The 15,214-nt window shown below is 53.0% G+C and overlaps 2 protein-coding genes across 8 annotated transcripts in view; one reads left to right on the top strand and one right to left on the bottom strand.

Annotated features, from left to right (window-relative positions):
* The window catches only part of NUMA1 (nuclear mitotic apparatus protein 1), an 80,095-nt gene extending 70,696 nt beyond the window's left edge, over nucleotides 1-9,399 (top strand). For 3 of the 4 annotated variants that reach the window (XM_053670818.1, XM_053670820.1, XM_037135680.2), the window contains exons 15-26: nucleotides 143-184; nucleotides 1,661-1,729; nucleotides 3,108-3,218; nucleotides 3,304-3,522; nucleotides 3,634-3,791; nucleotides 4,882-5,128; nucleotides 6,203-6,431; nucleotides 7,042-7,178; nucleotides 7,564-7,737; nucleotides 7,950-8,063; nucleotides 8,134-8,355; nucleotides 8,705-9,399. In XM_053670818.1, coding sequence (XP_053526793.1) covers nucleotides 143-184; nucleotides 1,661-1,729; nucleotides 3,108-3,218; nucleotides 3,304-3,522; nucleotides 3,634-3,791; nucleotides 4,882-5,128; nucleotides 6,203-6,431; nucleotides 7,042-7,178; nucleotides 7,564-7,737; nucleotides 7,950-8,063; nucleotides 8,134-8,355; nucleotides 8,705-8,716 — 1,734 coding nt within the window. In that variant the 3' untranslated portion in view covers nucleotides 8,717-9,399. The remainder of the gene's footprint in view (nucleotides 1-142; nucleotides 185-1,660; nucleotides 1,730-3,107; nucleotides 3,219-3,303; nucleotides 3,523-3,633; nucleotides 3,792-4,881; nucleotides 5,129-6,202; nucleotides 6,432-7,041; nucleotides 7,179-7,563; nucleotides 7,738-7,949; nucleotides 8,064-8,133; nucleotides 8,356-8,704) is intronic. The other variant, XM_053670821.1, reaches the window with a different exon arrangement.
* IL18BP (interleukin 18 binding protein) lies at nucleotides 3,985-13,890 on the bottom strand. 4 transcript variants are annotated; one of them, XR_008392577.1, is made up of 7 exons: nucleotides 13,539-13,890; nucleotides 13,011-13,217; nucleotides 12,262-12,385; nucleotides 12,035-12,182; nucleotides 11,714-11,788; nucleotides 9,459-10,889; nucleotides 8,354-8,524 (listed from the first exon to the last, which is right to left on the bottom strand). XR_008392577.1 is itself a non-coding variant. In XM_037135685.2 (6 exons), the coding sequence occupies exons 1-5, from the start codon at nucleotides 13,888-13,890 to the stop codon at nucleotides 11,717-11,719; spliced, it is 903 nt and encodes a 300-aa protein (XP_036991580.2). In that variant the 3' UTR covers nucleotides 3,992-4,387; nucleotides 11,714-11,716. The 4 variants fall into 4 exon arrangements, 1 of the variants encoding a protein (XP_036991580.2); XR_008392579.1 differs by having other exon boundaries at nucleotides 9,459-9,742; XR_008392578.1 differs by lacking the exon at nucleotides 8,354-8,524 and adding an exon at nucleotides 3,985-4,387 and having other exon boundaries at nucleotides 9,459-11,788.
* Nucleotides 13,891-15,214: the final 1,324 nt, after the last annotated feature.

Genomic DNA, 15,214 nt, shown 5'->3' with positions numbered 1-15,214 from the left:
ACTGTCATTTTAAAAATTATTAGAAGTCTGGTTCCTTGGGGGGAGGGGGAGTGCCAGACCCTTAATGGGGTCAGCGTCACAGCAGGACCATGCATCTGCAGCGCCCATCTCACTGTCTCCATTGCTCCTCCCCCATGCACAGGTGGAACAGCTAGAGGTATTTCAGAGAGAGCAAACTAAGCAGGTAATGCCTGGGGTTCTTGCTAAATGCTGGCTGCTTAAGCGGTAACCAGTCTTGGTGCATGACCCCGGCTGCAGCTTGCCTCCGCCAGCTCCCGTTGTGAACTGTTTGTGAAGGGGGCAGGGTCAAGCCGTGGAATCCAAGGCCCAGGCTGCCCAGGCGTGCGGTGTGCTGGGCCCTCTCTCAGGCCCCATCCCACCCATCCCAGGTCGGCCTCTCCACCTTTCTGTACTTTCCGTCAGGGATGAGGGGCAGGGTAGGCTCCATCTTTCCCGTATCCGAAACAAGCACAGACAATTCTTGGGATTCCCAAACCTCGAAGTTCTCTTCCATGTTTGGGTCCTTAGCGAAGTGGAGGATTAGCAGAATGACTGTGGGCCTTGTTCAGCACAACACTTAGGAAGGTGATGAGCAAGGACTCCTTCACAGGTTAGGGAGGGTTGTGAACTCAGGTTGTCTGCCTTAACCCTGAGCATGAAATAAAGATGTCCGGGGACTAGAAGGCCAAGGTTGAGAGGAGCAGGAGGGGCCTCTGCCAGACAGAGGGTGTCAGGGTCTGTTGTGCTGCTCTCACAAGGGTCTCTGTGCCGCCCTAGATGTCAAGGCTATCGAGCTAGTATTTAGTAGGAGCACCATTTCTCTGTCATCTGTCCTGTGCAGTCACCTCAGGCCTGTGACTGTCACTGCAGTCACAGAGGAATTGAGCCTTCCCCTCCTCTCATCACCTTCTTCTAGGAGCCCAGGATGACAAGCCGAATACAAACAGTTAGCAATGGAGCCTGGGCCTCTTGCCTTTGCTGATGATGCTTGAGCTCCTGGAATCTGGAGGAGCCAGGGGCGCTTGTGGCTGTGATGCTCCCTCTCATCCCTCCCTCCGCTTACTCTCCCTGTCTGTGGGAGTGGGGTGGGCTTGGACATGTGCTGCCCCTGCTTTGTCTCCCAGCAGTCTGATCCCCACACTAACTACACTGCTAGCACCAGCCCTAACAGCCTGTGGGTATTGGGAAGAGGGCTGATCATCTGTGGGCTTTTGCTTTGGTAGTTTGGGGGAGGAGGGATGGCTTTTGAATGAGTGTGTCTGCTAAAGTCACAGGCTAGGTCCCCTATTCCTGTCTCCAACCCAGAAAGGTTGGGGTTTGGAATGGCAGTAGCCGCAGTAGGGTGGCGATAAGGCATTGGCTCCCCAGAGTTGATTCTCTTGAATCCCGGGGCGGCTACAGACCTCTGACCCTACAGACTGGGGGTGGAGGTGAGCCTGGGCAGGTGGCTCTGGCAACCCCTCTGTGTTGGTTTGCCTCACTCAGGTCCTGCCAACCAGCCTGGGCAGCAGGCTCTTCACTAACTGGAGGCCAGAGGAAGGACCTGAGTTTCTTTTTCTAAAAATACTGGGAACTGGTCTGGGAATACCCCATAATTTGCCTGCACATCCAGGGGAAGGCCTCTTGAGACTTCCCTTCTCCCTTTCCTCCACTTCACTAGGTGGAAGAACTGAGTAAGAAGCTAGCTGACCATGACCAAGCCAGCAAGGTGCAGCAGCAGAAGCTGAAGGTGGGACAGAGGCGGGTGGGAAGGTGCTCTAAGCCCTTGGGCTGCGGTGGGTGTGGAAGCACAGGAGCATCCCCCGGGGGCCTGGCTGCCTCAGGAGACCTGCCTGTAACTCGTTTGTGTGCCCTCTTGGAACTCTGGAAGGAAGACCAGAGCTACTTCTATCCCTCAGACCTTTGCTGCGAATTACAGTAGCCAGTAATTAATTATGTGTGGTTATTTAGATTAATGAAAATTAAATTAAAAATTCAGTTTCTCAGTCCCACCGGCTACATATACTCTGCTCAGTAACCATATGTGGCTTGTGGCTACCATACTGGACAGGGCGCGCACGGAACACGGCCACCGCAGCAGGAAGTTCTGTTGGATAGTGCTGGTCTGCAGTGTCAGTGACATGTGATGTTACAATGCGAGTTAATGTTCTTAACACTCTCAACATCGTCACCTTCGGTTTAATATTTGTTTTTTTGCAGCCTAGGCTTCACAGCTTTTAGCTAGGAGCAAAGGAGTTGACACCAGTGGCCCTAGGACTCACTAGAGCCCTGGTGGGTCACAGGAGTTGGTGGGAGCTGAGGACTGTGATTCCTCAGCTCACTACCAAGTACTTCCTCCACGCTATGTCTTGACTGTGATAAACAGGTGCTTGTTATACTCCTTTTAGGGGCCTTCCTGGTCTGGAAAGGAGATGCAGGGGAGGAAAGGCCAGGTGATCCTGTCCAGTATCACCACAAACTAAGCACTTGCTGGCATTGCAAGTAGACCTAGAACCAGGCACAGGCCTTGTTTCCAAGGAGTCTGGTGTGGAGAAGGGGCAGTGCCAGCACCATGAATCTGTCCACACGGGCTTTGGAGTCAGGTGCACCAAGGGTCAGACCTTACTTTGCTATTTAGTCTCTATGACCCTGGCCAATTTACTTAAATGTCTTGAGCTCAATTTTTTAAACTCTGAAATGGAGATAAAGTTACTTCCCAGAGTTACTCTTACTTCCCAGAATGAATTCACATGTCCTGAGAGCTCATATTTCAAGCGCCTCGCCCCCTCCCTACTCTGCACCCAGGTGAGAGCATCAGTTCCCTTCCTCCTTGGGGAGACTTGTACTTAGGGGGAGAGAGAATGGGACAGTTTGTGCTTGATCTCAAGGGAGATAAGGCTGTCAGAACCACCAGAAACAGCCTGAGCTGATGGGAAATCTGCAGACCGTGGGCCCTTGAAAGGCGTATGCTGAAGTTGGGGGAGGGGGAGTGGTAAGAAAAGGATTTTTTTGTTGTTGTTTTCTGAGAAAATGCCATAGAGCCCAAGGGGCCAGGGCAAGTCCGTGGATTTGGGTGGAGCAGCCAGACCGGTCACCCAGATCAGCCTTCCACATCACATGCTTTCCAGGCCCAGGGAGGGGAGAGCCAGCAGGAGGCCCAGCGCCTCCAAGCCCAGTTGAATGAGCTGCAGGTCCAGTTAAGCCAGAAGGAACAGGCAGCTGAGCACTACAAACTGCAGGTGAGGAGCCCAGTCCTGGCCCACTCTGCCCCCCCTCTGCTGCCCCCCCCCCCTTATCCCCCACCTATCCTAACTGTCCACACAGATGGAGAAAGCTAAGACCCATTATGATGCCAAGAAACAGCAGAACCAAGAATTGCAGGAGCAGCTGCGGGGCCTGGAGCAGCTGCAGAAGGAAAACAAGGAGCTAAGGGCCGAAGCTGAGCGGCTGGGCCGTGAGCTGCAGCAGGCTGGGTTGAAGACCAAGGAGACTGAACAGACCTGCCGCCACCTTACTGCCCAGGTGCGCAGTCTGGAGGCACAGGTAAGTATCTGGCTGGACAGACTCCCTTACCCCTGCCATAATAGATCCTTGTGCCCTCCTCTCCTAAGCCACCCTTGTCTTAGGCTTCTCTTCACTCTCCCTGCTTCCCAGGTTGCCCATGCTGACCAGCAGCTTCGAGACCTGGGCAAGTTTCAGGTGGCAACTGATGCCTTAAAGAGCCGGGAGCCCCAGGCTAAGCCTCAGCTGGACTTGAGTACTGACAGCCTGGATCTGAGCTGTGAAGAGGGGACCCCACTCACTATCACCAGGTCAGGAGGCGCCCTTCTTCCCGCAGTCCGTTGTCCATTGAGAGGCTACTGTTTATCAGGCTCTATCCTGGGCACTGGAGCTGTGACATAAAAGGTGTGGTCCCTTTGCCCTTTGGAAGCTGATTCTCAGAACAAAAAGATTTCATTGAGGCTGTCACTCTTGAGTCTTGAAAGAAGTGACAGAAATGTGTGCCCAGTGGACAGAAGAGAGCAGTGAGAGCCAAGGCCAAGAAAGAGCCTCTTTGGGCTGGGAAGTAAAGTTGGCAGAGCCAGCCGGACTGCCCACTGATGGAGGCCGGTGCTTTGAGGGGCCTCGGAAGGGTTTGAAATTGAGTACATGAGATTTGCATGTTAGCTTAGCCTTATAATCAGTGCAGAAGCTGAGACTGGAAACATTTTTATTTAATATTTTTACATATCAGACACTGTTATAGGCTCTTGAAAAAAACAGCAATTGACTTAGATGAAATGGGCATAAAGGGCAGTCAGTTGATCAAGGACCCACAGTGGCAGAGCTGGGCTTCAAGCTGGGCAGTCTGGCTCAAGTCCTTGTTTCTGTCACCACTCTGGTGCTTCTCTCAGATGTTGCTGTCAGTCTAGGTGAGAGGAGATGAGGCAGACCAGGGAAGGCCATGAGAGCAGAGAGACGTGTGGTTAGACTTGCCAGTTGGTTTGATAGGAGAGGGAAGAGGCAGAATGGTGCCCACGTTCATAGCTGGGCAGCCTCCCGAATGGAGGCGGCCTCCCTTAGCTGAGACAGGAGAGGAACACACAAATGGGCTTAGTTGGAGATATTCCTTGTGGTGCAACTGTGGGTATCCAGAGAGGTGTCTAAGACAGCGGATACATAGGTCTGAAGAGCAGGGTCTGGGTTAAGGCAGAGGGCTGGCCGTCGCCGGTATTGAAAAGTTCAAAGGGCCATGGGAGTGGATGGGCTCACCAGAGACGGAAAGCCCAGGTCAAGGGCTCTCCTTGGTACCTCTGAAAAGTCAGAACATGGGGTGCTTAACCAGGTCTGTTTATAGTAAAGGGGTGGATAGAATGCTCTCTGGCCCCAAGAATGGCACCTCAGCAGGTTTCTATCCTGTAGCAAGCTGCCTCGTACCCAGCCAGATGGCAACAGCATCCCTGGAGAGCCAGCTTCGCCCATCACCCAGCGCCTGCCCCCCAAAGTAGAATCCCTGGAAAGTCTCTACTTTACCCCCATCCCTGCTCGGGGTCAGCCACCCCTGGAGAGCAGCTTGGACTCCCTGGGAGACAGCTTCCTGGACTCGGGACGGAAGACCCGCTCTGCTCGTCGTCGTACTACACAGATCATCAACATCACCATGACCAAGGTCAGGCTCCTGGGGCTGGGGCTGCAGGACAGTAATGCTCCTGTCTGCTCAAGGGCACCTTGCCACGGGGTCCTAAAAATAGCCCTAAGAGGCAGACAGGGCTGACCAGTCCATGTCTTACAGAAGGGAAAGCTGAGATTCTAAGAAGGATTTTAGGCCTCTTTTGTAGAAAAGGGCAGGGCTGTAATTGGACGCCTGTCTGCTGACTCAAAGGCTGGTAGTCTTCCATGTGTAGCTCTGTCCCTATAGAAGCTGAAGGGAGAGAATATGGAGAAGTTGTAGCTCAGCTGGGGCCTCCCAGCACAACTCCAGGGTAGCTGAGATGTGTTGTGACTGCCAGTGAGCTGCCTGCCAGCCTAGGGGGCTCTGGCCCTTGTTTCCATATTTTAAGGACATTAGGGAGGGAAGGAGAGGTGCCTCTGGTGTAGAGGGAGCACTTCTGTGTGTAGGGTGTCCTCTCCTACCAAGAAGCTGGAGAAGCTCACAGGGGTGTCCATCCTCTTGGTGCCTCTGGGCCACACATTAAATACACTGTGACACACACACACAATCTCATGTTTTAAATAAATTCATAATTGTTTTTGGTTGCAGTCAGTCATCCTGGGCCGTGAGTTAGACCCCTGTGTGAGATGGTTAGGACCCTTGCAAGCTTGAGATGGGGGACGCCAGAGCTATGGGATGAGCCCGACTAGCTCAGGGAAGAGACCATGAGTTCTAGCCCTGGCCCTCGCACTTCTTAGCTGCTTGATTCTTGGGCCAGTCATTTAATTTCTTTGCATCTCTCTTCTAAAATAGCCTGATACATTCTGCCTCCCTCCGCTCAAAGCACTGTAAATAGACTCAGTGGGAAAGTAGGTAGAAAAGAGTCTCGATACCCTTAGCACCTATGCAGGACTCTGGCAGCCCTCTTCTTGCAGATGTCCAGCTAAGAACCCTTGCAGAGCAGTGTGGAAACTTGCAGGGCTGTGCTGTAGGACCCGAGGGCTTCAGGAAGGGGGAACAGTGGGAGGCTTCTTTAAACAGTGTCACGGTGCCCACTCCACCCCACCACAACAAATTCATCCTTCCTTCCAGAAGTCAGATGTGGAAGAGCCAGACAGCGCCAACTCATCCTTCTACAGCACACAGTCTGCCCCTGCTTCCCAGGCAGGCCCAAGAGCCACCTCCTCCACCCAGTCTCTAGCCCGCCTGGGCTCTCCCGACGATGGCAACTCAGCTCTGCTCAGCCTGCCTGGCTACCGGCCCACCACTCGCAGCTCTGCTCGCCGTTCCCAGGCCAGGGTGTCCAGTGGGGTCCCTCCAGGTGAGGGGACCATTTTCTAACCCTTCCTAAATATTGACTAGGAGCACACTGTGGCACAGCAAAAGGACAAGCATTTAAAAACCTAAGGCTAGGTTCCTGGCTGCCTTCCTGCAGTCTTAGGGCCTTGGCTGTCCAGCGAGGGTGAATTGGAAATGCCTGCACAATAGGCCCAGGAGTCCCAGCATAATAGTGGGGCTCAGAGGCTGTCCCAAGTCCTTCATGCCTTTCTCAGGTGGTGAGGGGCTGCCAGAGGACCAAACTGGCCAGTTATTTATCGTTAGATTCTTCTGGGAGTCTCCTTTTACAACCCCCTGGGTATCAATTCCTGGCCCTCTAGTAGATTCTCTTGGTATCATAGCATCTATATATGACCTCTCCGGGGAGACGGCAGTGAGCCAGCCCCCATGGTAGAAATGGTCTGTGAGCCCTGCTCCTGCCCCTGCAGCTCTGAGAGGAGCAGGACTCTGGGCTGCTGGGCTTGAGGTTCACTGGGTAGGTGGACAGAGTGGTGGCAGCAAAGGCTGGTGCGGTGTAGGAGACTTGCTGCCTTCACCCCCACTCTTCCTGGCCTTCTAGCCCCTCTTGCTTCAGCTTCTCCTGCTCTCCCCAGGAAGGAACAGTTTCTACATGGGCACTTGCCAGGACGAGCCTGAGCAGCTGGATGACTGGAACCGCATTGCAGAGCTGCAGCAGCGCAATCGAGTCTGCCCCCCACACCTGAAGACCTGCTATCCCCTTGAGTCCAGGGTGAGCGCTGAGGTCACCTGCGTAGGACCCGGCCGTGCTGGCTCACCTCTTCCTCTCGGCATTCCTTCCCAGTGTCACTTGCTGACTAACTTAAGTAATAGTGCCCTGGGTCTCTGGCCTCCTGAGGAAGGCGAGTAGATGCTTCTAGTGGAACAGCTGGTAGGGAGGGAGCTCGGGTGAAGTCACTGTGGGTGGGCAGGAGCTTGGAGCAGTCTGTTTTGGACTGGTTTTCTGTGGCCGTTGTGCAGGGAAGACAACGGGGAGGGAGGCCTTTTGTGACAGGAAGGCTCCACCTGTTCCACATGCCAGGCCAGTGAAGAGTGTGGGACAGTCCTGCTACATCTCCCAACACCTTGGGTCCACTGACCACTTCCACCCCATGCAGCCTTCCCTGAGCCTGGCTACCATCACAGACGAGGAGATGAAAACCGGTGACCCCCAGGAGACCCTGCGCCGAGCCAGCATGCAGCCAACCCAGATAGCTGAGGGCACTGGCATCACCACCCGGCAACGCAAACGGGTCTCCTTAGAACCCCACCAGGGCCCTGGTACCCCTGAGGTAGGCGACATTGGCTCCTATGTTTTATCCTGACAGCCTGCCCGGTCAGGTTCAGCTCGGCAGATTTGAAAGTGGAGGCTTCTGGCTCGGGGTCGGAGGGGATGTGCTGCTGGTTGGACAAGTTGACTTACAAGGTCCACTTGGCTGAGACACCTGGCTTTGGATGTGAAGTCCTCTTACTGACATCTGCCTAACTGGCCTCTTCTCCACAGTCTAAGAAGCCCACCAGCTGTTTCCCACGCCCCATGACTCCCCGGGACCGACATGAAGGGCGAAAGCAGAGCACTGCGGAGCCCCAGAAGAAAGTCCCAGCTGTTGTCAAACAGGTTAGTTGGGGGCTGAAGGGAGACCCTGGAAAGGCAGCAGTGAGCCCCATCTGACAGTCCCTTCCCACAGGATGACCGCCGCCAGTCCATGGCCTTCAACATCCTCAACACGCCCAAGAAGCTTGGGAACAGCCTTCTGCGGAGGGGGGCCTCAAAGAAAGCCCTGTCTAAGGCCTCCCCCAACACCCGCAGTGGAACCCGTCGCTCTCCTCGCATTGCCACCACCACAGCCAGCGCTGCCACTGCTGCTGCCATTGCTGCCGCCACTGCCACTTCTCGGGCCAAGGGCAAGGTGGAGACAGTGACAGGGAAGGGGGACGATTCAACTCAGGAAGCCCCGCAGAAGCATGGGGCAGCCCCAGGGCAGGGCCCAGCTAGGCCAGTGAAGGTTGGGCGCTAAGTAGGTGCTCCTGATCTTGGTTAGCTGCTTATTGTTAGAGTGGAGATGGACAAATCAGTTCCTAGTAAAAAAAAAAAAAAAACCTGAGCTGCTTGGACACATCCAGCAACTGGTAACCTGAAGGTGGATCTGTCCAGGGCCATACCATGGAAGGGATCCTAGTCAGGGGCCCTGGGAGCAGCTGGTGCAGGCTGATCTCACAAGTCTCATCCAGCCAACTGACTGTGTTTCTCTTTTGCAGGCAAAGCACTAAAGGACCAGTACCAGTGAGCGGCCCCACCTATGTCCCTGATGCTGCCCTTGCCTGGTCCTCCTACTGTCCCTCAGTGCCTTCTCTCAGCTTCCAGGCCAACAGTGGCCAAACCCCTCGAGGCAGTGATGCCTGGCATACCTTTACCAGAGCCTTCACTAGGTGAACAGATGGGTCTTCAGAGTTGGCCTGGAGCCTGGACAGTCTGGGTCCTCTCCCTGCCTTGCCTCCTGATGTTTTCGTAAAGCAAAGTCACTTCTCTATCACAAGATTTGAGGATGGCTTTCAGCGGCTGGGTCTTTGGGCTCAGCCAGTCCCTCTCAGCCTCTGGATCTAGAAGGGACCATTGGAGAAGCAGACAGACCTTGGTTCCTGCTATTCCTGGTGGCTAGGTAGGCTAACAGGGGGCCTTGCTCTTAGAGCCCAGGACTAGGCATTGACCTGGTGGGAACCGTCCACCCCCAGGGGCTCCCATCCAACCCAAGGGCACAGTTGCCCAGAGGATGTTCTCTTCCAGGACAGCTGGGGTGGGTGGGGGGATAGCCTTCAGCAGCGGCAGCTCATCCCCACCTTTCCTAGACTTGTGCTGGGGTGGGACCTGGATGGATGGGAAGGTTTTTAAGGGCCAGGGATGGATCTTTTCTAAATGTTATTACTTGTAAATAAAGTCTATTTTTCTCCCTTGACTGCTGAGCTGCCTGATCTGTGCTGGAAAGAAGAGAAATCTGGGTACTTTAGAGCTTACCTTTGTTCCTGCTGGGCCTTCCAGAACCCGCCTTCTTTCAAGTCCCTTCTGGCCTTTCTAGGGCCAGAGGATCTTCTCATACTCCATGGCTGACCTCTGCTCATGGAGTATTATGGGCCGTTCTTTTCTGAGGGCGTCTGTCCCTTGAATATGGTTTTATCTTTAGCTCCTTCCCATAGTCCCTACTAGAACAGGCCAAGTTCTGTGAGTAGGAAAAATGGCCTAAATTTTCTAAGATGTTGGCATGCCTCCATGGAAAAGTCACTCATGAATGCCCCTTGTCCCTGCAGGATATGACAGAGATACAGTTGTGGACCAGAAGCAGCCTCTGCCCATATCCCTGGACAGTTTATTAGAGGAAAAAAAAATACTGGCGTCACTTAGATTGTAGGTTCGGTTCCAGATCACTGCAACAAGTGAGCATCACAATAAAGCAAGTTACATGATTTTTTTTGGTTTGCAGGTACATATAAAAATTATATTTATATCATACTATAGTCTATTAAGTGTGCAATAGCATTTCTAAGAAACAATGCACATTAATTAAAAAGTGCTATCTACCATCTGAGCTTTCAGTGGTTTGCAGTGGTTTTGCTGGTGGAAGGTTTTGCCTTGATGTTGGCTCCTGACAGATACAGGTGGCAGTTGCTGAAAGGTTCGGGTGGCTGTGACAGTTTCTTAAAATGAGAAAATGAAGTCTCCAGCGTTGACTGTTCCACAGATGATTTCTCTGTAGTATGCAGTGCTGTTTGACAGCATTCTACCCACACTAGAACGTATTTCAAAACTGGAGTCAATCCTCTCAAACCTTGGTGAATCCTTTCCAGAAGGTTTTTAATTTACTTTGCCCAGATCCATCAGAGGAATCACTATGGCAAAAACTTGAAAGTTGAAATTACTCATTGATCCATGGATTGCAAAGCATGTGTTAACAGGCATGAAAACATTAATTTCATACATCTCCACTAGAGCACTTGGGTGACCAGATACTTGTCAATGAGCAGTGATATTTTGAAAGGAGTCTTTTGTCTGAGCAGTAGGTTCCAACCATGGGCTAAAACTATTCAGTAAACCATATTAACAGATGTGCTGTCATGCAGGCTTCCATGTTCCATTGGCAGAGAACAGAGCACAGGAGAATTATTTAGCATAATTCTTAAGGGCCTTAGGACTAACAGTAAATGAACATGCTTCAACTCAAAGTCAGCAGCTGTATCAGACCCTTTGACGCCAGGCACTGACTTCTCATCTCCAGCTATGAAAGTCCTAGATGGCATCTTTCACAGGAATGCTGTTTCGACTACACTGAAAATCTGTTTAGTGGTTAGTTTGCTGCAGCTTCTGTATCGGCACTTGCTGCTTCATGTTATGGAGACAGCTTTCCTTGCTGGTTTCCGACCTTTCTTTTGCAGCCTCCTCACCTCGCTCAGCCTTCACAGAATTGAAGAGCATTATGATTATGTCCTTACTCTGGATTAAAGGAATGTTGTAGCTGGTTTCATCTATCCAGACCATTAAAACTTTCCTTATCAGCAATAAGGCTCTTTTCTTACTACTAATGTGTTCACTGGAGTAGAATTTTTAATTTCCTTCAACAACTTTTCCTTTGCATTTACAACTTGGCTGTTGGTTCAAGAGGCCTAGCTTGTAGCCTGTCTCAGCGTTCAACATGCCTTCCTCACTAAGCTGAATCATTTCTAGCTTTTGATTTAAAGTGAGAGACAAGCGACTCTTCCTTTCACTAGAACACTTACAGGCCACTGTAGAGTTAATGACTGGCCTGATTTCAACGCTGTATGTCTGTCTGGGGGAATAGGGAGGCCCAAGGACGGGGAGAGATGGGGAACAGCCAGTCGGTAGGGCAGTCAGAAAACACACATTTATCAATTAAGGCCATTTTGATACTGTGGTTTATGGCACCTGAAAACAATTTCAATAGCAACATCAAAGATCACGGATCACAGATCATCATAACAAACATAATGATTAAAAAGTTTGAAATATTGCAAGAATTACCAAAATGTGACATGAAGTGAGCAAATGCTGTTGGAAAAATGGTGCTAATAGACTTCCTCAACAGGAAGGTTTTTATAAACCTTCAATTTGTAAAAAGTGCAATACTCAGGAAGCACAGTAAAACGAGGTATGCCTCTACAAGTATAACATATAACTAAGCTGCTTCAGGATGTGGCCTGAGCTGAGACAACCTAGACCTAAATGATGAGGTGGCATTTCAACCAGGCTTTAGAGTTCACCTGTTAGGATGGTGAAGCAGAGGGCACCCTCTGGAGGGCTTCTTCAGTGGGGGGGACAACTCTCCTCAGCCCAGCCTGGGGAAAGGGAAGGCAGACAAGGACAGAGTCAAGGGGGAAGGGATATTTCTTGCCACATTCCTCTAGGCCATGCCGCTTCTGCTGGAGTCCAAAGTTCTAGCAGTTTCTATTTCAGGCTTGGGGACTTGGGGGACTGTTTGTCATTAGCTAGATACTGCTGTGGGTGGAGCCCACCCACCCTTTCCTCCCCACACTGGAGCAGAGCTCCTCCTATCCCTGGAAACCTTTCCTCAGTTTTCTCACCAGGAGATGGCCCAGGATGACGTGACGCTGAACAGTGTGCTCGGGATCGGTAAAAACACAAGAGAAGTTGGTGCTGCGCAAGGCGGGGCTCAGCTCCTCCAGCACCAAGGTCTTCCACAGCTGGGTCCTTGTGCCCCTGTGCTCCCAGCTGGAGTGGAGAAGAAAGGCCATGAGAGGACCGCAAGAGGCCGCCTCCCTCCTGTTGGCCTCACCACCACACCCCTCACCTGGTACTGCCCTCCCGCAGCCGGCCTGGGAGATGCTCAATGAAGGAACCATTGCCCAGCCAGTAAAGGATGCTGAAGTGGTGGAAGCAGCTGTAGGCGGTACAGGACAAAGTCAGCGTTCCATCTAGGGATACAAGTTGCCGTCAGCCCTTCTGTAGAGCAGACCCTCCCCCTGCCATCCTGTGGCCTGCCCGCCCTGCAGTCCCCACAATCCAGGGACTTAGAGTGCTGCCTGCACACCACCCAGGTGGCCAAGTTCGCTAAAGAGGAGAGGCAGCTGTCTACAATGGAGGCCCTGGGCTGAGCACGAGGAGTTTGGGAAGGGGTCCTTGGTTCAGGTGATGACCTTTTCCAGTGTCCAGCTTCACTAACTCTGGGAGCCCCAGCCAAGGCAACAGCCCAGTAGGCCACTTCTTCCCTGAGGTGGCCAGAAGGCAAGTGGGCTGTGAGAAGGGCGGGGCCTTGCAGCACACTGCAGTCTAGACTGGGCATCTTCTGACCTTTCCTTATGACTGAACTGTCACATTTGATATGGAACATCTTGGGAGCTGGGCGTGTGCCCACACGCATGATGCTGGGTGGGAGAGGGAGAAAGCTGAGTGTCCCGCCAAGCTGGTCAGGTCAGTGGGGAGCTACATCACAGAAGAGCAAGGGGGTACGTTTGGGAGTCAACCCCTTGGACCCTTTGTGCCCACAGCCCACCCTCCTACCATTGTGCTCTCCTAGGAATCTTTAGAATTGCTCCTTACTTAGTGAGACTTCCATTTCTGGCCAGGTCACCTCCAATGCTGAGCAGCGCTTAGCTGTTGTGAGAGTTGGGGGTCGGGAGGAAGAAGGGTCTTTCGTGATCCCAGCTGAGGCTGTGGCAGCTGTGACGGCCTGAAGTGCAGGCGTGGCTCTGGCCACGTGGGAGATGATGTGGGCACACAGAAACAGGACCCACAAAGGGCTGGTGTCTGAGGAAAAGACACAGAGCAGCAGCTGTAGGGACTGCCTGGGAATGCTCAGCACCCGGGCTCCGATCTTGACTGGAGAGGGAGTTGCTGCCTAGACACAGCCCTGGCCGAGAGACTCATGGGCTCTGCCCAGGAATCTGGAGGGGCAGGACCCTCAGCTCGTTCCTCCTGTCCCTTTTTGAAGGGAGCACAGGAAGATTTTGGAACAGAGCCACCTGGGGCTACGGCCTGGGGCAACCACACTGCTCCACTGTTCCCAGAACCCTTCCCTCTTTCCCCTTCCCTGCCACTCACTCCCCCAGACACAGCCCCAGGGCCCACCTGGTGTCCAGTTCCATCTCGTGGTCATGATGCATGTGTCAGGAGCTGGCGTGCCTGGCTCTATATATGTATGTGATGAACTTCCTCCTCTTTGGGGATGGCCGGGGGTGGAGAACGAGAGTGCAGCCCTCTCCTCCCTGTGGAGAGCACAGCCTTGCTCAGGCCTGACTTTCAGTGGGCTGCCGGGGGTTGCTACTTCCTCTGTCCACCTGTCCCAAATGACAACAGGAAGGCAGGCATCCAGCAGAGGCTGGAGCGCTTCAGCACGCAGAAACAAAGCTGGAGTGTCCTCCAGGGACAGTTTTTTTTCCACCCAAGCTCTTATTACCAACCATGCTAGTTTCCGGTCCATCCTAACCCCTTTAGCATAGGGACAGAGAAACCGGGGCCCAAACAGGGACCAGGTACTCACCAGTCACAAAGGGAGACAAGGCTCTCTTCACTGCCAGAGCTGGTTCTGAGAAAGGCAGGATGGAGTGAAATCCTTCTGGGAAAGCGCTGGCCCCGCACCCCATTTCACTTTCAGTTTTACACTAGCCATTTAACCGAGTCACTCACAGTAGGCTACGTGTGCAGTCAGCACACCCCGACGCGCCACCTGGCAGGTTCCTGCCCACCGGGCCTGAGCCGGAGTTCACAGTGGGCAGCAGCTCCTAGCACACCTACTCTCCAGGTGGTATTAGACCGGGTGGGGTCTTGGATCTACCCTTAGTCTCACCCTCCCGTGGTCACAGAGGGTATTAAAGTCTCTTTCGCGGATCACACTGATATTCAAGGGACAACTGTCCTCGGCACTGGGACCCCAATGTGTTGGGTTACTTTGACCATTTCAGGTTCAGTGTCCCCCAGCCCATCCACATCCTGATCTTCTTCGGCTCCCCACTCCGCCAGCCACTGAGCCAACACCTGCCCAGAACCACCTGAACTCAGATTCTCACTTCTCTCAACCCAGCCCCTTGGCCAGAGCTGCAGGTCTAGGTTCTCCAGATAGTCTAGATTCCTCTACCTGGCTCCCAAGAAGCTTGAAGAGCCCTGTTTTTCGTGATCACCCTTCTTGGAGCTCTACAAGCTCGGTCCGGCTACGCCTGGTCCCATGTGAACCACGCCACAGCAACTGCACTGATAGCACCGCACAGACTTGTCTGCAGGAACCTCTCAAGAGCCAAGCAAAGACCATAAAACATGAGCTGGTGCCCTCGCCCTAAAAGGAGGGCACTTCCCAGGGAAGAGGGTGAATGGCCCAGCACTGGCCCCAGCAAGACCAGCCTGGCTGCTGATGGAATAAATGGAGCTGGGGCTGTGGCAGGGCCAGGACTAGGATGAGGTGAGGCACCTGGGATACAAAACCGAAGACAGGCACTCACTGCCAGGGTCATGGAGGCAGAAAAAGAAAGACTGGTGACCCAGTGCATGCGTGCGTATATCAGGTGTGAAGGACAAAACCTAAGTGACTGAGGTTTGTGGTTTCTGTGGTCAGCAAGATGGGAGAGCAGGGGGCAGAGCCAGGGAGGTAATGGCACTAAACTAGGTTTAGAGGATGTGTCAGGAGTACTGTCCACTCCAATCCCATGGGGGTTTTTCCTGGTGTGGAAAACCAGACACGTACTCCCAATTTAGGAGACAAGTCACATCCTGTTCACTACGGCTCTACTTGACGTTTTCCAACCCTCAGTCCC

The sequence above is a fragment of the Artibeus jamaicensis genome, unplaced genomic scaffold (assembly GCF_021234435.1).
Source record: "Artibeus jamaicensis isolate MK-2021 breed Jamaican fruit bat unplaced genomic scaffold, CSHL_Jam_final contig_64, whole genome shotgun sequence".
NCBI classification, from domain to species: Eukaryota; Metazoa; Chordata; class Mammalia; order Chiroptera; family Phyllostomidae; genus Artibeus; species Artibeus jamaicensis.
Note: the sequence above shows the minus strand (reverse complement) of the source record. Positions and strands in the feature narration are given on the sequence as shown.

Excerpts from the sequence above, each read along its gene's own strand:
- IL18BP (XM_037135685.2), bottom strand. The coding sequence starts at position 13,890 with ATGGACCGGAAACTAGCATGGTTGGTAATAAGAGCTTGGGTGGAAAAA. Across the intron at positions 13,218-13,538 it reads GAGATGGAACTGGACACCAG|ACACCAGCCCTTTGTGGGTC; the intron begins GTGGGCCCTGGG and ends TCTTTTCCTCAG. Across the intron at positions 12,183-12,261 it reads CTGCGGGAGGGCAGTACCAG|CTGGGAGCACAGGGGCACAA; the intron begins GTGAGGGGTGTG and ends TCTCCACTCCAG.